Source organism: Trifolium pratense, linkage group LG6 (genome assembly GCF_020283565.1).
Source record: "Trifolium pratense cultivar HEN17-A07 linkage group LG6, ARS_RC_1.1, whole genome shotgun sequence".
Classification (NCBI taxonomy): domain Eukaryota; kingdom Viridiplantae; phylum Streptophyta; class Magnoliopsida; order Fabales; family Fabaceae; genus Trifolium; species Trifolium pratense.
Genome location: NC_060064.1, coordinates 25,687,187 through 25,708,207, shown reverse-complemented (window position 1 = coordinate 25,708,207; position 21,021 = coordinate 25,687,187). Strand labels below are relative to the sequence as shown.

Sequence of the window (21,021 nt, the reverse complement as noted above, 5' to 3'; positions counted from 1 at the left end):
AAAAATATTTGGCGAAATGAATTCAACATCGTACTCCCTCTGGTCCTTATTATAAGAGAAGTTTTACTTTTTAGGTTTATCGTAAAACTAATAGACTATAATATTGTCATAATATATTAGTTTTACAATAAACCTAAAAAAGTAAAACTTCTCTTAATAATGACTTAAGGGAGTATATGTTAATAGTTATTTTTATTTATTAGTAAAAAAATTTGATCAAAGCAAAATATATGCATAGTATATATTGTATAATCAAACTGAGAAAATTATGTATTAATAAAGAAATTTATTTAAAAAATATAGAGTTTAATTGTTGTGCACTGTCAGTATAAAGATTCTTTACACCTACATCCACTGATGAATTGCCACATCGATCATTTAATGAATGTGACACATGATGTGTTTTTAAATATCATACATGATGTGTCAGTATATTATTGGATGCATGTGTAAAATATAACTTTACACCGACTATCCATATAAATTAAATTCAAAAATATATAGCATATATGATCAAAGAAAGAGGCTTTTCAAAGTGTTATGAATATCATATATACTTTCTCTACAACCTTTTTCGGTTATTAACTCACCTAAGACATTAGATAGACGTAGTTAAAAGAGAGGGTTATGTCGCTTTGATACTTTTACACATGTTAAGAAAAGTAATTAATGTTATATCAAAAATAGGGATGGCAGAAAAACCCAAACCCGTGAGACCCACCCGAACCCAAACCCAAGTCAACGGGCGAAACCCGAATTGACTGGGTTTGGGTTTGGGTTTGGGTGACACCCGAAAATATGGGTGTGGGTTTGGTATCACTCAAACCCACACCCGAAACCCATACACCCACCCGAAACATGTTAAAATTACCTAAATACCCCCACATATATATATAAGTGTAAAAGTAAAATTAGGTTTTTCACAAACCACAAACCAAAATTGTGTTTGAATTTTGCTTGAAAGTTGGAAGAACTTAATTTTGGTTTAGTTGTAATTTAATTTCTTGAAAGACTATTTTGTAATTTTAAATTCCCTTGTAATTTTAAACCTATGTTTTTGCTAAGTGATTGACAATATGTTTAAATTCCATTGTTTTTGCTTAAATTTACCTTGTTTTGCTTAAATTTGCAAAGTAGTACAAAATGTGTTGTGGGTTTGGGTTTGGGTGTAAAAAACCTGAACCCAATGGGTGTGGGCGTGGGTGTGGTTTTGCCACCCGAACAGATTTGGGTTTGGGTTTGGGTTTGGGTGTTGATTTCGGGTGTGGGTTTGGTATCACTTAAACCCGCACCCGTGGGCGCCCATTGCCATCCCTAATCAAAAAGAGAAATTATGAATTGATTTACCAAATCGTCCTTTATTTATGGTAAGAAAAAAATAAATTGAAAATTTGAAGAAGAGAGAGTAATAAATATTTAAGGGTATAATAGAAAAAATAACATTGAATGTTTCATTGGTAATATAAAACGATATATATTGTGGTATAAATTTTTTCCGCGGAGTGATATATATTGTGGTATGAAGGAAGTAATTTGGTATTTCATCGTAATATTCCATAAGCAAAGCAAATGCAATGAATAGATGTAACTACCCTCAATTTATTTTCAATTTTGCAAACCTAGATCTTAGGAAATCCCTCCATTTGTTATTACCTAATTAAGTTTATAATTTCTATGCTTTGCAATAATCTTTAAGCTAGTGCTAAGGTTTAAGGAGCACGAGAGGTCCACGGTTAAAGTCCCGACAAAGGAGAAAAAATATTAACACAACATTCCAATACTAACAACTAACATTGCTTATAAAAAAAACTCAGGTGGTAGTAGGGAAATAGCATATATTATACAGAAGTCGGTCAGTATTCAAACTCAGGACATTCTACTTATTCACCTTTTAAGGCTACTAGACCAAAAAGAAAATTCAACCTCAATCTACTTATTACTCCATCCTGTACTATATAGTGGCGGAGCTAGACGAAAAACTTTGGGTGCGCCGATATAAATATAAATCAATTAATATCTGAAAAAATTACTAAAAAATAGATGAAATTCTTAAGAAGTACTATAATTAAGAGAACACATCGTTTATCTTATGAATGCATACTTGATTCATCACAAAGTTCAAAGTGTTTTCCACTTGAAACAACAGAATACAAAATAAACTACGATCATGATCCAAATCACTTAAACATAACATTTCAAATACCAAAAAGATGACATGGTTGCTCAACACCATCCATTCCCTAATCAGTTATCACTCCATAGGCTAGTTAGCTCAAGCATCATTTTTCTGACTTTGGCTTTTTCAGGTTGTCCACCGGACTATCTGTCAAAGCAGCATTACATGACATATTACTATATTAGCCACAACAGGTATACTTTAGGCCATGTTAAGTTAACAAGAATCAAGTCACAATGATTGAAGGAAACACATCAAAAATTCTTTAAAAAAACCCTTAAGAACCAAACTACTGACACAAGTATTTTTTATCTGAGCTTCAATATCGTTTTTGTCAAAAAAATTTAAAGGTAATATTAAAACAATTAATTAATGCATGAGCTTCAATATCATTTTTGTCAAAACAATTTATGTATGATGAGGTTTTGTTAATTTAGTTTAATATTGCTCTCACCTAAGTAATGTTTGAGACCATTTGTCAAAGCAGATGTTGAGGTCAACGAAGCTTTTAGTATGCTGAGACCCTGCACCATATGAAAAGATTATACAATCAAATCAAATATTATTAGATATATGTCAAAATAAGAGTGTTCTAATGAAATCTCACACACTCCTTTTACCTCCTTCAAGCCAATATTAATAACCATTTCCTCCACATCATTAAGGGGAACCTTCATTCTTTCTAGATAGGAAACACAATCAAAGGAAGACATTGGAGTCACCACCAAGTCCTCAGTAACCATAATCGTTAATAGCCATCTTGTAAATCCTGCAGAAACAGAAGATTTAGGATCAACAAAATTCAAGAGTCGAGTACTTGATTTGTAAGTAAAAGCACCTGTACTAATTCGCAATAAATGGTTCTTGACTTCAAATCCAGGAAAACTTTGAGGCTTATTTAAATTTTTTTTAAGCTCAAGAGACCTAAAACATTTCTCTGGAATCAGCTCAGTCACGCTTTTATATAAATTATCAATGCAGCTTAAAGAAGACGATCCTCCAAGCAATTGCAACACTCCTCCTAAAGGAAAAGTGAGAAACCTAAAAAGGAAGTCCGCAAAATCTTGCTCTGCTATGGCAAATAGAATCTTTCTATTGGATTTTCTAACCAGTAATTTCACAGCCATCTGCTTGCCATCTTCTGATGGTATGCTCCTTCCAAATAACCTATTCTCAGACATAAATGATGTGTTTGAATTACGAATTAATTGTTTCTTCCTAACGATAAAGTCTGTCAGAGGAGTCTTCGAGAGCAAGGACAATTTGAGAAGATCAATTACCTACACATCATCTAAAAAATCAACACTAAAGATGATGATATATATAAAATATAGAGGAGGGATCCGTTAATATATATATATATATATATACCAAAAAATAAATCAAGAAATGTCAGAGGAAACATACCTCCTTCTTGCTAATAAGTAGTGTTTTTCTCTCGATATCTGCAATGTCATTGATTCCATTAATCTGAAGCAAACATAGACTTTTTCCTAGATCGTTAGGCAGCACACTAAGATCGTCCAGAATAATAAAAGTTGCTATTTCATTAACAAAACCATTTTCAACCAAAATCAAATTACTGGTATGAACAACCATAGTGTTCAAACCTTCCATGGAGATTCTTGGCTTGAGTAGAATTTCTTTGTGTGTCGGTGAGCATAGATATTGTTGATCAAGATCGGAGACACTTTGATAGAGTGAACTAATGCTGCCAAATTTCACTGCTTCAATAGTTGACTCCGTAGCCACGAGTCTTGCAATAGTGCCCATTGGCAATGTTAAGAAACTGAACAGAACATCAACAAAATCTTTCCCAGCTTCAGCATACACAACCTTGTTCCTTACTTTGTCCACCATAACTTTCAAGCTAACATTATCACCTCGTTCACTTGATTGAGTTGCACTGCTAGCCATAGTTAACAAACAATCGCAGATATCCCAGACACTAAGCAGTTAGTATAACACAAGTCATAGCTTTATCAACAACTTATAAAATGGACGTTTTTCTATCTTCAACGTGTTTGGAATTACCAATATTAAATACTACTTGGGATAGTGCAAAAGCCTTGGATACCTATTGGCCGGAAAAAAGGTTTAATTAAAAACTTAAACAAGTACTACATCAATGAATTTGTCATTATCCAAGAGATTCTAACGATACATCTTCTTAAATTTGGAGGGAAGTCTGAAATATTTGGGGTAACAATTGGAGTTATTGTGTTGTTGCTGAAGCTTTTTCAAAACACAGCTCTTTAGTGTTAACAACTTCTCACACGTCCACAAACAAAGAGAGGGAGAAAGAATTAGTTGTGGTAATGACAGCTACATTAGTAATTTTACTTTTTCATTTATGGTCACTTGTCCATTCACCGAAGAAGAATTACGTACATCGGCCTTCTCTATGCATCCAGGTAAATCTCCCGGGCCCGATGGCCTTAATCCAAGTTTCTACCACAAATTTTGGCCTATTATTGGGAGAGAAGTTTTTTAAGCTTGCTTCAATTAGCTTGAAGATGGTCACTTCCCAAACTAGCATAAATGATAACATGGCGGCAACATCGCTATTGTGGAAAAATTTGATTGTCCTGAAAGCAGCATGAAAGACCTCTGTGTTGGAACAAAATTGACTTTTGTAAATTTCTCAATCACTATTAAAAGTTTTGATGATAACAAAGTATTAAATGTATAATTGGAGGTACTAAAATTTAATTTCATGAATGCAAAAATGTTTTGAAGTTAAGCTCTGAGGACATGCCAGAAGATGACCATTCAGAGGCTCTGATGGTTCAGAGGTTGTCAACTTCAAGAAATGTAAGCTTCATAGGTTGAAAGCTCAGAACATGAAGAACCTCTGCGTAGATCTTGTAAATTCTAAAGACTATGCTTGGTTGTATGAATCATACGGTCAACACGGCTATCAAAGACAAAAGCGACTACATCAATTGTTCGGGATAGCTATCTTACATGATCCCTAGTTTTAAGGAAGCAACGTGCTATGTCTAAACGCAATTACTGAGAAAGGAAACTTTTTCTACATCAAGACAAAGTTATGGAAACTCTTGTTCAATTTTGGATGGTAGTTCAAACTCATGTCAAGACAATTTAGCACAGACCAAGCTGGCAATCTTATCTTCTTCAACTGTCAAATGCAACGTCTCTAATTTGTTTGCCTATATATACAAGACGTATTGCATCTCTGCATAAATGCATATATACGAATTGAAAGAACTCTGCACAAAAGACTTAAAGCGCTGAAGCTCCGACTCTGTCATATTCTGATTATTGCTCAAACATTTGTAACTTATCATACTTGTGTTTGTTTAAGTCTTAGGTGTCTTTTATACTTTCATTTGGAAACTTTGTGTTGTAAGAAGTCTCTCGTTTAGGTAACTTGAGCATTTGAGTAAGAAGTCTCTTGTTAGTTATAACTTGAGCAAGTGGTTGTAATCTTTGTGATTTTTTTAGTGAAACTTTCTTGGAAGTGCAAGAGTACTGAACTACTCTCGATCTGTGAGGATATAAACTATAAGCTCATAAGCTACTTGAAATAGCTTCTGAAAAAGAAGCTATAAGTCAGTAAAATAAGCTAAAAGCTCTTTCTGAAAAGACTATTACCAACAAGTCTTTTAACTTATAAGTAATAAGACAAAAGCTAAAAGCTAGCTTTTTTGGTTTGCCAAACAGACCCTACATATCCAACATTTTTTCCATTTGTCGATGCAGTCAGAAATTAACCAGTCACACTTAAAAAGCCTGTATATCCTCCCAATATTTTGTTGCAACAGGAATCGAAAAGAATGGATTATCCATTATTTATCATGCCTCAAAAGTAAATTGAAGCAATTATCGATAAAACTTCCCAGTTTATTCTGATTCTAATGAAAACAGTAAGAGAAACTATCAATGAAAGCAGCTTTGGATGTCAAATGTGAACAGAAAAATGGAATATGAGTACATGACATGAACATGTAGATATAATAAACTAATGATAAACACTAAAAATTGTTAACTTAAGAAGAAACAAATGTGGTAGAATATTGATGAGAAATTATAACCGGACACAACTATCACATTTCAAAATATTCTCCATATGAAATATATTAAAATACTTGTTAAAATAGAGTCCATCAACTACTCTCAAGTATCATGTTACAATTGTACCAGCTTCACGAAACATTTGATGTAGTATGCAAAGTTGGAGACTGTCTGTCAAAGCAGCTGTTGAGATCAATGAAGCTTTAAGTATGCTGAGACCCTGCAACCATATATATGCAATTAAATACTAATGTGATTGTTGAATCTGAAATATAATTTTAAAATGGAAGACTGTGCTAAATGAAGCTAACAAGTTAAGCAGCTAAGGAGTAAAGGTCTAGGGTTCAAGTTCTGCGAAGGTGAAAAAAAAATAACACTAACAATTAATTACATGTTTACCTCTTTCGCACCAATACTGATTACCCTTTCTTCCACATCATTCAAAGGAACCTTCATTTTTTCTAAATAAGCAATACCAGAAATGAATGACATTGGACTCACAACTAAGTTATCCGTGACCATGAATGATATTGGCCCTTTTGTAAATCCTCCAGAAATAGGGGATTTGGGATCAACAAATTTCAATATGTCATATGGTGACTGCATCGAACAAATGGGTAATATCTGGTTCCTGAGTTCACATTGTAGGCCAATAGAAGGCTTAATTAGTCTGTCTTTACCATGTGAGCTTAAAAACATATCTGGACTCAACTCAATCATTCCCTTGTATAAATTATCAATGCAACTTATAGAAGAGCGTCCCTTAAGCATATGCAACATTCCTCCCAAGGGAAAGGTGAGAAAACTAAAAACAAAGTCAGCAAAATCTTCTTGTGCTTCAATAAACAGAATTTCTGAACTTGATTTTCTTCTCAGTACTCTCACAACCATCCTTTTAGATTCATCAGATGGTTCTTCAACATCTCCAACCATGAAGTTCATAAAATAATTTGAAAAAAAATTACCAATGAATTGGTCCTTTTTTTTAAATATAAAGTCAGTCAAAGGAGTCTTTGAGAGGAAAGACAACTTGAGAATATCAATTACCTATTCAAACCAAAGAGATTAAAAAATTAACAAGACTATGAGAGGGGTAAACAATATATAATAATAAATAGAAAAAGTTGCTTAGAAAATGACTGAACATGCCTCTTTCTTGCTGATGTTTACAGTTTGTTTATCAATAGCATTGATGTCTTTGATTCCAAGCTTCTGAAGAAGATCTAAACTTGTTCCAAGAAGATTAGGCATCACAAAAAGATCATCAGAGATAATAAAAATACATGTTTCCTTAACAAATCCGTTCTCTATATTATTCGATTTTGACTGGTGTAGTACATTCAAAAGCTTTCCACAAATGCATTTTTGATCACTGAAAGTACACACATAGCGTCCATTTTTCCTTCTGCAATTATCGTCCTCACAGCTAAAGACCGGTAAGCTTTCTGTTCCATCAATGTTCAGTTTCATCTTCTCGAAATATGCTTCCATAGAGTTTCTAGGCTGCAGTAACATTTCTTTGCAGGTGTGGTTCCATAGATATTGTTCATCAAGATTTTCCACACTTTGATAGAGTGAGCTAATGCAGCCAAACGTCATTGCCTCAATAATATTTGATTCATTAGCAACAAGTCTTGAAATAGTCCCTAAAGGCAATGTTAAAAAGCTGAAGAGAACATCAACAAAATCCTTCCCACACTCAGCAAACAGAACTTTGTTTTTTAACTTTTCCACCAAAACTGTTAGGGCAACTTGCTCACCTTGTTGGTGGTCTGATGCATTGGAAGCCATGGTAAGATTATGAGAAGAAAGAGAGTGATGAGAAATATGACTTCAACATTCTACTAAAATAGTTAAAGCGCTCTATTAAACATTGGAAGAAGTTTCTTCAATGTGTTATGGTTTCCAAACGACTTTGGAAAGGAAAATAATAATAATCACATATGAAACGGTATGACTACTAAAACCGTTAAACTAAGGCTCTTTGATAAAGAATGGCATATAACTTATGACTAATGCTATACTACTCCTCCGGACTTATTTATAACCCAAATTCTCACATTTCAAACTTGTTGTATTTATTAAATTATCATTTATGATATATTAAATTTACGGTAAATTCTTCGGTACACATATTATGTAGACGTGTACCGGTACACCGTTGACGTGGTTAACAAGTGGCAAATATTTAATGCATATTTTATTTCTTTATTAAAATTTCTATTTTAAAACACTACTTTTTAATATTTGCAAATATATTCTTCACAATATTTTAAGGATAGAAAATAAGAATCACATTTTAATATTATTAGTTTATAAAATTTAACATTTATTTACTGTTTAACCATTAATACGTATAATTTTTAAAATACATTTATTTTTTAAAAAAATACTTAATAATTTTTAATATGTGTATATATTTTATTGTACTATTAATTTTTTAATGATTCGTAATATTTTATAAGGTTAAATAAGTTTTTTTTTCTTGTACAGAAAAAATATATAAGTTTTTTTTTTTGACATAAGAAAAAAAAATAAAAAAAATAAATATATATAAGTTTGTTGTCTCTGTAAAATTATTAAATTTATTTTTCGTCTTTATAAAAAAATATCATGTTTTCATCCCTACTAAATTTTTATACATGCAATATTAGTCATGTTGTTAAGTTGATATGTATTTACGATTATTTTGTACATATGTATATAGAGCATTATAAAATGTTTGTTCAAAAATAAGGAGCTTAAAATTTGATTTTAGGTCAAAATATTCGTTAGTTTTATCTCGATATTTTGATTTAGAAAATTCATATTTTATTCATGTCATTTTTAAAAAATACTAATTTTTTGTAAATTAACTTTTTATATTTTTCTATTCTAGACCTGCTTGATTGTCGAAATTTAAATTCATAAGTTACTGTTAGTCCATTTAGATGATATTGAACGAATTGAGAAAATTTGAATTCCTTAATGCAAGTATAATTAGCTAGGACGTATCGTATGTGTTTCAAGTTGAAGGGAATTTGATCTATAAATTTTGATTTCTTTAGTCACAATCAACATTATTAGTTGAGACTTGATAGTCATTTCACATTAACTAGATTTCTTAAGTCATAGTTATCTAACTAGTTGAGATTTAACTGTTTGATTGTCAAAATTTGAATTCTTAAGTGTTTTCCGCTCTTATTTGGTTAAGTTGAACTGTTATATTTAGAATATTTGATCTCTTTAGTCTCTTTCAGACTAGTTGGTTGTGACTCAACAATCCTTTCATAATAACTAGATTTATTGAGTAATAGTTAGTCCAACAATATGAGATTAAACAGTCAGATTATTGAAATTCAACTTTTTAAGTGTTTATTTTTACAATTAGGTCAAGTTGAACATATTGACTGAGATGAATTGATTCCCATAGTCACAATTGAGAAAATTAGTTGAGATTTAACACTCACTTAATATGAACTAGGTTTGTTGAGCCATAATTAATCTAACTATAGTGTCAACAATTAAATTCTTAAGTGTTTTCCATTTAATTTGGTCAATTTATTTTCTTGGTTCTCATCAATAGAAATGTAGAGACTTAATAATCCGTTCGTGGTAACTAGGTTTTCTAAGTAACAATTAATCAGAAAAAATGACCGTTAGATCCGTGAAGGATTCTTAAATAACCGTTAGATCGGTTAGTTAATCATTATTTATCTGTATAATTTTTTTTATAAGTTCAAAAATAAGTTAATCCAAACATCATGCCAATAAAATATTTCGTAAAGATTTAAAATTTATTAAAAATAAAGTAAAATAAAAATTAACAAAGTAAAATAACTCCAACATCCTTGACCACCTGCCTCTCCCCAGACACCAAACTTTTCCTTGTCACACCGGTTCCTTTTCTTCATACTGATTTTTAGTACTATCACCAATACATGAAAAACGTTTTTGTCTTTTCTTTCTTATTTTCATCTTGTACATAAAAAAAAACCATGAAAAACGTTCCCTTTAGGGGGATTTTTGGTCTTCCATCTATTTTTTTCAAACAAATTATGTTGATTATACAATGAATTGGATTTTGTACTGGTAAAAGAACCCTAATTATTAATATTATCATCATAGAAATAGAATCAATCGTTTTTTATATAAAAACACCACCTGAAAAAAAAAAATCAACCCCAATTATTATATTTCATATTTCATGTTGATGGCTATTTGACCCTTGCATTAAGATCTGTTGGGGCAACATGAAAGACATCTAGGATTTAGATCCGAAGACAAAATGATAGGCACAATAGCATTTAATAAAGTTGAATTTGGTAAAGTTGATAATTAATGAGGGGTATTTTAGGAACAATATGCAATCATCTTAAAAAGTAGATAGTTAATGAGGGGTATTTTAGGAACAATAGCATTTAATAAAGTTGAATTTGGTAACTTTTGCTTATATTTAAGGTCAAGAATTTTTGTTGACTTTTGCTTATAAATAAGGTCAGAGTGAGTATAGTTGATAGTTGAACGATAACCAGTAGTTGATACTCCATCCGATCCTTTTATAAGGAACACTTTGAAAAAATCACACAGACCAAGGAAGCACATTTAACATAGTTATTTTCAATTAATGCTCTTATAAAATTAAATTTATTCCATGTATACCCTTATTTAATTACTCTTTATTCAAATAACTTACTTATTTTTAAATTCTCTCTCATAATAAATAACGGCATAAGTGAAATTGAACATTTAAAATATTTGAAAATTGATCAAAGTTTCTTATAAATTAATGTGTCATGCTAAACAGTGTCTCGGCCACTAGTTAAACATAATAAAAAAGGAAACAAATGATAAAGTTAATGATGAGAGAAAATAACTTTTTACATCATTAAAGCATTGAATGTAAAATTTACGAGATACAATTTTCATATTTGTATCATTAACTAGTGTCTGAGGCACTGTTTAGCATTTTCCTAAATTAATTAAAGTGTGTGATAACCATTTAATTAATTTTAAATATAAAATTATATAAAAGAGCATATCTAATTATTAATAATAAAATTTATATTTAAGATATTTAAAATTTAAATTTATTAATTAAATATATCTTTTATATATTATTTTCAAGAAACGATAAAAGTTAAACATAACAATACATTTTTATATGTTCCAAAAAGAAAAACAATACATCGGCATGTTGGTACTCCCTCCGTGACAATATATAAGCAAAAATCACATTTTTAGGTTCATTACATATTTAATGTATCTTGTCTATATTATAGGACAAATAAATTAAATATGCAATGAACATAAAATGTTATTTTTTGCTTACATATTATCACGAAGGGAGTACTTACTTCCTCCGATCACTAATATAAGCAAAACTTATCTTTCTAGGTTAATTGAATCATTTATGTATTTGGTCTATAGTTAAGATCGGAGGAAGTATGTGTCAATATTGTTGCGTTTTGTGTGTTCACGTGCGAATGTGTTTCAATTTTAAGTAGATTTTTTTCTCTTGATAGGGAACTTCCTGAAACAGTCCTAAATCCATATATAGTTTCCAGTCCCAACATGCCGTAGGGTCGTCGTAGTTCGCCGATGTGCCACTCGTTTGTTCGCCAGTGTATTGCAAGTTCTTGGTTTTTGATCGGCGTGTTGCAATATTGTCATTGTTCTCTATCGTTCGTCATTACATAAATCAATCATTACAACACTGGTACAAAACAAATCTGAAAAAATAGAAAATAAACTAACAATAAAAATCTAAAGATTTTTTCTAAACTATCCCTCATAATTTGACGTATTTATCCATCAACAAATAAAAATAAGTCATATACATCATACATGTCAAATAAACGTTGGTTATAAATTAGTTGTGGCCATGGCTACCACATGCAAATTCGACCAATTATAAACCCGCCAACTAAAGAACATTTATTGAGACTGAAGTTCAAACTTTGATACACTCACCAGCTACCCTAAACAGGGGGATTTGAATCTTCTCCAATTTTTTCTCATGTTTTCTCTCTTTTTTTCTTAATCCAACGGTTTAATTAAGCAAAAGAACATAAAACATATATGAAAACTAAATGCTCATAATTAAGTTCGTCGGAGTGACTATTTATCCTACATAGTAACTTCTTTTTCCTTGGACTTCTCTTTGAGACGTTGCATTTGTCCGCCCATCCATTATTGGTCTCGTATTATATATTATTTTCGCACATTAACTGCAGGATTTGAATCGTTTTACAGTTGAATTGAAATCCACATATTATAAACCTTACCGATTCCTCTCTAAAGTTAGTATTAGTACTAGTACTATATTGTTTCAAAACCTATACAAATTTCTCTCCATACATATCATATACTTATATTAGTACATTACTACGTACTACACACACCCTATTCTATCATGTCAACACCAATTTCACTGAGAATTTTGATCGATGAAGAGAAAAATAAGGAGGGAAAGATTTCATGGATATCTTCCTAAGCTTCTTAACATTTCCCTTGGCCACCATTGCAGGACTTGTTAACACTGAATCTAACTTGCAGATAGTTAGCTTTGGAAGCATAAGCACATTATACGAAAGTGTGGCCAATCTAGAAGAACAACTATTTTGGACACCAGTGTGTAAAAAAATGCTGCTTCAACCCAAGAACGCATTGGAAGACTATTACCAAAATCTGAAGCATAACATAGATTTCCCAGAAAAAACTAGATATTTTATATGTCAAGATTGGTCCTGTAGTCGTCAATCAAGTGGTGGTTTGTTGACCACTTTCTCCGATTTGAAATGCAGTTGTGGGAAGTTTATGTCTTCGCATATTTCTCTACAAGGTAATCAAAGGAATGATCACAGTGAAGGATTTTACCGAAACTAGCTACTCTCTTAGTGGAACAATACTGAAAATATAAAAGTAGCCAGTTCAGAGTTAAACATTACGGCAATTTTACCAAATTCTAGACTTATGTAGATCCCGTTGTATTAAGATAAAATCCACTAGAGGCATATTTCTTGGAATAACAATTCAATGACGAACTTACCTGTTGTAGATTCTGCTATAGCTGAGGTTTTACATGTTTATTTTATCTGATTTTCCTGTGGATTTTATCTGAGGTTTTTCTTGCCGATATTACCTTTGGTTTTACCTTATGATACAATTACCAACAAAGGTATTAGCTGGGAACCGTAATCCTTGAGAAAATCCGGCACGAAACAAGCATATTTCTAGTAGTTGAACTAGTAATAGTCATTAATTTTGGGAATTTTGAAAAATATGTGTGAAATTATTGTTGCCACTTGTAAGCTTCAATGGCTTTATCTCCCTCCCACATGTGAAATTAATCTTTAAAAATATAAAAAATGCTATTTTAAATACAAAGATTACTTTTTTTAAGCATAAATATTTCAAAAAAATAAACGGTAGTCGTAGAAAAATGTGCATTTGTGTCTATCAGTAGAAGAATGGCAGCAGGAGTTGCAATGGGTTGGTTTTGGGGAATATGAAATTTTCCACTTCCCTAGTAGTACTCCACTCAAGACTCAACGTTTAATGGTCAAATTACAGTAATCAGCAATAGTAACCTTATAAGTTATCCTAAAAAAAAAAATATTTAGTACAAAATTATAAATGCAATAAGCTTAGGGAATAGTAAGACTTAAACTTTCAAAGAGATAGGATAGGAAAGACACCTAATTACTCTATTGCATTCATTCTCAATCTTTTATATAAAGGAATTGTTCTCCTGAAAATACATTCTCTTCAAATCCAAAATGACCATAACCATAGTTGATTATAATGTCCGTGACTACTCTCACGATAAGTACGATGTTGTCTTCCACTCCGAAACAATTCACACATTGGTCACACATACTCCTTCCATGGTCGACGCCTGGCTCTCAAACCTCCCCCGAAATAGCCACACCAGCAACTCCCTCGTTGGCCTTGATGTGGAGTGGCTCCCAAACAGACAACGTAATATGGATAACCCAATTGCTATCATTCAACTCTGCATAAACAGAGAATGCCTTGTTTTTCAAATCCTCCGTGCTTCATTCATCCCACAATCACTTGTTGCATTTCTTGAGAACCAAGGCAACACATTCGTTGGTGTTGGTATTGAACAGGATGTGGAGAAGCTTCTTAGAGACTACTCTTTGCGCGTTGCGAACTTTCTTGAACTTCGCACCCTCGCTACTCAGAGATTGGGGGAATATGTGAGAGGTGCTGGACTTAAAACATTGGCTGCTAATGTTCTTGGTAAAGATATTGAGAAACCAAGGAGGATTACTATGAGTAGGTGGGATAATTTTAAGCTTACTCCTCAGCAGGTTCAGTACGCTTGCATTGATGCTTTTGCTTCATTTGAGATTGGAAGGATTCTTTATGATAGTAGGGTTTGATTGCTTAATTTGTTTCTCGTTTATTTTTCTAGAAAGATCCTCCATTTGTGTTGGTTTTCTTTTGATATCTAGACTAGAGTGGTAATCTACTGCATTACTCTGTTTCATTATGTAATGCAATTTTGAGGTTTTTGATTTTAGAAATGCAATTGAGGTTCTTGATTTTAGAATTATGATTTGTTAAATTCTTTAGTAAGCTGTAGAAATATTTAAATTTAAATTTAAAATTACCTCAAAATGATTAAATATAGGAAAATGATTAAATAATTTGATGTGAGATAATTATGTCCAATAAAATTCTATTAATATACTTGTGTGTCCATATTATTTTTTCTCTTTTTTTCTATGTTTGTTAAGAATAACGAATGACTAATAATTTATTTTATAGATGATAAATTTAGCGAATATCTACCAAGTTTACTAATAGAATATACTCTAAGAGTATCCTTTGTTTATTAACTTACAACTAACTTATATGTTATGATGAGATTGAATCCTCTGCAATTAATGATTTCATGCTTTCGGACCATCTATTATCATACGATTTTGATCAAATGGTTCATAAAAAAAGCATATTTCACTTTAATTTTTAATTTAAAAATATGAATCTTAAATTTGAACTTTCCAATGTTGATCAAACAACTACAAATGTGTCGCATACGTGAATTCGTTGACCCACGACTATTGGGAATACTTGATTGTTTTACTCAATTTAGCTTTCCCATATGACTTTGTCACATTATGTGTTCCTGACTACAGGTAACTAGTAATATATCTATCTTCATGTGAAACTAAATTATTCTCGTTTCTTTTTGAATATTTGGTATCATGGTATTCACTACTGCAGAACAGAGAAAAACAGAATTAATTGTGTGCACTAAACAATGCAACATTACTGTTTTGTACCAAATATCTAGTGTGCTTAGGATGGATTAAAGAACCTCTACTGATCCAAAAAGAATATCCTCGAATCTAATTATGTCAGCGTTCAATAGCTAGCCGTTGGGTGGACACTTTCAAATGCAGTATGACGACCAAGTTATTTTGTGTTTCAGCTCAAGTACTTACGAAATTAGGATTTGAGTTATTCTGTAAATAGTCAGTAATATTGTAACCAAATCAGGAAAAACAGATACAATAAAAGCTGCAAATGAGTCAATCGACTTCTCCCAATCCCAAATATCATGTTACAACAGTAGTACGCTCTATCATTTATAACTTATACTCCTGAGCTTTTAATAGGCTATCTATAATGCCTATGGAAAATTTTCACGTAAGAATTGATGTATCATGGAATGGCCGAGACCGTTAGTTAGAGCAGAAGTTGAGGTCAATGAAGCTTTTAGTATGTTGAGACCCTGCGAAATATATGTTACGGAATCAAATATTGTGAGAAGAAAAATCTGATACTAATATATTATTAAAATGAAAAACTAAATCAAGTCTCAAAACATGTTTACCTCCTTCTGACCAATACTGATGACCCTTTCTTCTACATCATTAAGAGGAACATTTGTTTTTTCTAAATATGCAAGACCAGAAATGGATGAAGTTGGAGTCACAACAAAGCCATCTGTCACCATGAACGATGTTGGTCCTCTAGTAAATCCTCCAGAAATAGGGGATTTGGGATCAACAAATTTCAATGCCCTAGATATTACCGGATGCACAGGTATGGGTAATATCTTGTTCCTGAGTTCGAATTGAAAGCTAATATAAGGGTTAGTTAATACCGTGTCTTTTACAACTTGTGATCTTAAACACCTGTCTGAACTCAACTCGGTGATGCTCTTATATAAATTATCAATGCAGCTTATAGAAGAGAACCCTACAAGCATGTGCAACACTCCTCCTAAGGGAAAGGTTAGAAAACTAAAAAGAAAGTCAGCAAAATCTTCCTGTCCTTCAACAAACAAAATTTGTTGATTTGATTTTCTTCTCAGTACATTCACGGTCATCTTATTAGACTCATGACATGGTTCCTCTACCTCGCCCAATCCAATCCAAAACTCCACAACATTTCTTGGGTCTAAATTACCGACCAACTGTTCCTTTTTAAAGATAAAGTCTGATAGAGGAGTCTTTGAGATCAAAGACAACTTGAGAAGATCAGTTACCTATTCAATTTCAAACCAGAGATTAAATAATAAAAATAATAATAATAATAATAATAATAATAATAATAAAAAAAAAAAAAAAAAAAAAAAACAGAATATATGGCATACAAAGTGAGAATACATGCCTCCTTCTTGCTGATAATTACGGTTTGTTTATCAAAAGTGTTAATGTCATTGACTCCAAGCTTCTGAAGGAGATTTATACTTGTTCCAAGAAGATTAGGCATCACAAAAAGATCATCAGAAACGATAAAGGTCATGGTTTCCTTAACAAAGCCATCTTCTGTAGTTAAATTCGGAGGGTGAAATACATTCAATAACTTTCCACAGATACATTTTTGATTCCTAAAAATACTCGCACAACTATTATTAACTTTGCAAGTACGGTCTTTACAAAAGAAAAATGGCAAGCATTCTGTTCCGTCAATGTTCAATTTGAGTTTCCTGCAATAACAGTCCATCGAGTTTCTTGGTCTGAGTAGCATTTCTTTGCAGGTTTGATTCCATAGACATTGTTCATCAAGATTCGCCACACTTTGATAGAGTGAGCTAATGCTGCCAAATTTCACTGCTTCAATATTTGACTCTGCAGCCACGAGTCTAGCAATCGTCCCCAAAGGCAATGTTAAGAAGCTGAAAAGAACATCAATAAAATCCTTCGTTGCCTCTGCGAACAGGACTTTACTTTTCTCTTTGTCTACCAAAACTTTTATGGAAACTTGGTCATTTTGTTCATCAGATGCAGTTGCAGCCATGGTAATTACTAATTAGTAAGAACCTAAGAACACAGAGTCAATAAGACATCATACAACACAGTTACTACAAACGCCAATAGTTTCTGTTATTTTGAGAAGAATAAGTTGCTTCAATGTGTTATAGTTTCTAGACGACTTTGGAAATAAAAACGATACTGATCACATAGCAATCAAACATCACATAAAACTCAAAGAAGAAACTTTTGGAAGAGTCCATGGCAGTGTAGAAAAAGTGCAGATTGCAATTCAATTTCAAGGTACGGGTCAAGAATTTTGAACATGAACACAGTAAACAAATAACAAAAATCAAGAATTAAATTGAATAAAAGATAGCACGGGTCATAATAATGGAAAGAATTGCACAATAAATCAAAACCATTTACAATTTGAACAACAAACAACAGTAAAATAGAATTGAAACAGGAGTAATAGGATTGCAATTTGAACAAAAAACGACAACACAATAAATCAAGGGTATAAAATTAAGAGAGATACCTACGGCGTGGTAGTAGCAAGGCGGTGACCGGTGGGTGGAGATGGCAACTTCGGCGCTGGTCGGTAGAGGGGTTTTTAGCGTCGCGTGTGGTTGAAGGGGGTTTCGGCGTCACGTCTTGAAACGCAGAGGAGGAGCGAGTGAGAGTTGACTATGGAATAAAGTTTGATATTACATTCGTCTTCTTCAAGAGGAATATTTTAAGGAGGAATATTAAATTCACAATGAATAAGTGGAGTGTTGACTGTTGAGGTTTTAACCATGTACATATAATGTAATGGAAAATGCTAAACAGTGCCCTTAGGGCACTAGTGCCCTTAGGGCACTAGTTAAGGATGCAAAAATAGTAATTTTGCATTGAAGTTTGTGCAGTCAACTCATCGAAAGTTTAAAAAGTGCTCTTTTCTTTTCAAAACTTTCTATTTTTGGTTTTCTTAACCAGTGCCCCGGGGGCACCAGTTAGCATGACCCTAATGTAATATCCTGTCAATTGAGTTAAGTTTAAGGGGACTAATGAAGAATATTTTGCTGAGGAATATATGTCACTATCCTTCTCATTTTGGAATCCGGGTCCACTCCATTTTCCTTAATTTACTTGGATCATTTGATGTTTGCCACGTGGCGAGTAGTGAAATTAGCAGAACAGACTAAAACTCCGAAAATACTTTTTTTTTTTTTTTAAACCAAAGGTATCATCCTATTTTCTCAAATTTTTGACCATATGCATTTAATGTTAATTTGGTATGTCATCTTAAATACGCAACTAAATAATATGAATGGAAATAATAAATGGAATGTATCCATGAAGGTCCAAAATGAACACATTAAATAAGTTAATAAAAGATATGAAAAGGTGATTAAATTACCTAATTAAGCTTATTTAAAGTCTTAATTTCGTAAAATGTTTTATTAACAAAAAGGCAAAATTGCCTTCGAATCGAATGTGGTTTCGAATCTTGGTATTCGAAGGTGTTCTGGACTTAGAATTATTTTCATAATTTTTTTAGCAGAAAATGGCAAGGGGTTCAAAGGGTGGGTTCGAGCGGCAGTTAGCGCTAAAGAGGCAGTTATTCTTTTCAAACTTGATCAAGAGATCGTGGGTTCACGGGTTTGAAGAGCTGACAAAAGCACGTTTGCTCAAGCAGTTATCCATTCTTATGCTTATAAATAGTAGTTCCTTTAGTTGGAATAAGGGTCACAATTCTTATACAAAAATTCACAAAAACCTAAAGTATCCATGCGTTCGAAAGAAAATGGTGAAGTGAAGAAAATGTATGAATTCGTGAACCATCTCTTTTCTTTGTAAAACTTTTACATTTTAGTGCAATTTTAATCATTCCTTTGCAATTTATCTTTTCAAATTCTCTCATTTGAGTGAATCTTTGCTTAATTTACGTTTTCTTTTGTAAATTATTCTTTCAAACTGGTTTACCAAATGTTTATTTCAATGATGAACATTAAAATCAATACACAAAACATGTCCTAGGATTTACTAGTTGGTCCTGCAAGTAATTAAATTAAACTAGTGGTTGTTTATGAAAAACCAACGTAAACAAATTGGCACGCCCATTGGGACTGGTTTTGTGTGTTTCTGTTTTGTTTTTAAACTATTAAGTTTGTTTGTAAAAGTATACATTTGAGAAGTGGTAAATCTTTGCCAAATTTAACAAGTGTTAAGTCTCGTCGTAAAATGGTGAGACCACCCCCCTCAAAATGCTTCCACTAGCAATTTGTTCACGAATGTTGGGGCAGGTTCCAGTAATGCTAGCCTAGAAGGACAACCACAAGCATTTTCTGTAGACGCTGCTTTTGATTCGACCATAGGGTTGACAAACCCTATGTTTAACGCTAATACATTGGAAGGACATAGTTCTATACCATGGTAGGGTCAACACAAGTTTCCCTTGTTTCGAATTCAGTTAATTCGAATTCACAAGGGAATCCTAGTGATTTTAGGAGTTCTCCAAGATCTCCATTTCAATTCCCAAATAACCCTATATATGGAATGCCTACAACTTTAATGGCAAATTTATTTAGTCATCAACATTTGGAGAGTCCTCCAAGATTCTCTCCTTCAACAACAGGTGTTGGGAATTCAAGGTCGAGGCCAGTAACTCAGGCCTTAAGTTCTTCATCTGTGATGTCTTTAAGGCAATAGATGGATGAAAGTAATCATGAAATGGTTAATACTTTGACATCACAATTAGGAACTGTATTAAATCCTTTGATTAACAATACAAATGACACTTATCAATTGTTGGCTGGTCAGATGAGTCGAATTGCTGATTTCTTTGGCGCTCCTCCAGTGTCTAACCAACCATTTTGACCAGTCCAAAACCAAATACCTATTCAGCATCAAGGTATGCCTGAGGGTAGTGGGTACAATGTAAGTCAGAGTAACCCACCAATAACGGTTCGAGAGGAACCGCAAGTCTAGATGGGGATGCCTCATGTCCCAAATCATGGCGTGACTTTGGTTCATCGAAACCAAGATGCTGATGAAGTTGTTAGAAATGTGCAACAAGATAATTATGATGGACAAAATAATTTGGCCCGCGTGGTCGAAACCATACTTGCACAAAACGGCCTTAACGTTGGTTTACATAGGCCAAACTGAATTACCAAGGGGTTGGAAAATCCCTAGGTTTACAAAGTTTGCTGGAGACACTAGTGAGTCCACTGTTGAACACATTTCTAGAATCAGCCTCAAAGAGTTGTCAGGTGTGAGGCGTAAAACCTCAGAGTCCATTGATGATTACCTAAATAGGTTTAGAGTTCTTAAGGCTAGATGCTTTACTCAAGTGTCTGGACATGAGTTAGTCGAAATGACTGCTGGTGGCCTCGATTACTATATTCGAAAGAAATTAGATACTCGACATTTAAGAGATATGGCACAGTTAGCAGATAGAGTTCAACAAGTCGATCGCCTTAAGATTGAAAAGGCTAGAACTTCTAAGTTTCAGAAAAAAGAAAAAGTTGCATATGTTGAAACTTATGAAGAAGAAAATGAGTATGAAATCAATTATGAAGATATTGATGAAAGTGAGGTTTG

General features: G+C 32.6%; 3 protein-coding genes across 5 annotated transcripts; 1 reads left to right on the top strand and 2 right to left on the bottom strand.

Annotated features, from left to right (window-relative positions):
• Positions 1-7,342: 7,342 nt before the first annotated feature.
• Positions 7,343-8,005, bottom strand: LOC123891984. Its single transcript, XM_045941842.1, has one exon. The coding sequence runs from the start codon at positions 8,003-8,005 to the stop codon at positions 7,343-7,345; it is 663 nt and encodes a 220-aa protein (XP_045797798.1).
• A 5,969-nt stretch (positions 8,006-13,974) lies between these two features.
• LOC123891983 (Werner Syndrome-like exonuclease) lies at positions 13,975-14,641 on the top strand. The gene has a single exon (XM_045941841.1). It carries the CDS (start codon positions 13,975-13,977, stop codon positions 14,602-14,604), a length of 630 nt encoding a protein of 209 aa, XP_045797797.1. The 3' UTR covers positions 14,605-14,641.
• A 1,050-nt stretch (positions 14,642-15,691) lies between these two features.
• LOC123888424 lies at positions 15,692-18,211 on the bottom strand. Of its 3 annotated transcripts, XM_045937489.1 has the most exons (5): positions 18,102-18,133; positions 17,972-18,041; positions 16,847-17,499; positions 16,065-16,721; positions 15,692-15,962 (listed from the first exon to the last, which is right to left on the bottom strand). In XM_045937489.1, exons 3-5 carry the CDS (start codon positions 17,474-17,476, stop codon positions 15,861-15,863), a joined length of 1,389 nt encoding a protein of 462 aa, XP_045793445.1. In that variant the 5' UTR covers positions 17,477-17,499; positions 17,972-18,041; positions 18,102-18,133; the 3' UTR covers positions 15,692-15,860. The 3 variants fall into 3 exon arrangements, with proteins under 3 accessions (XP_045793445.1, XP_045793444.1, XP_045793443.1); XM_045937488.1 differs by having other exon boundaries at positions 17,976-18,211; XM_045937487.1 differs by having other exon boundaries at positions 17,972-18,203.
• Between the last annotated feature and the right edge of the window lie 2,810 nt (positions 18,212-21,021).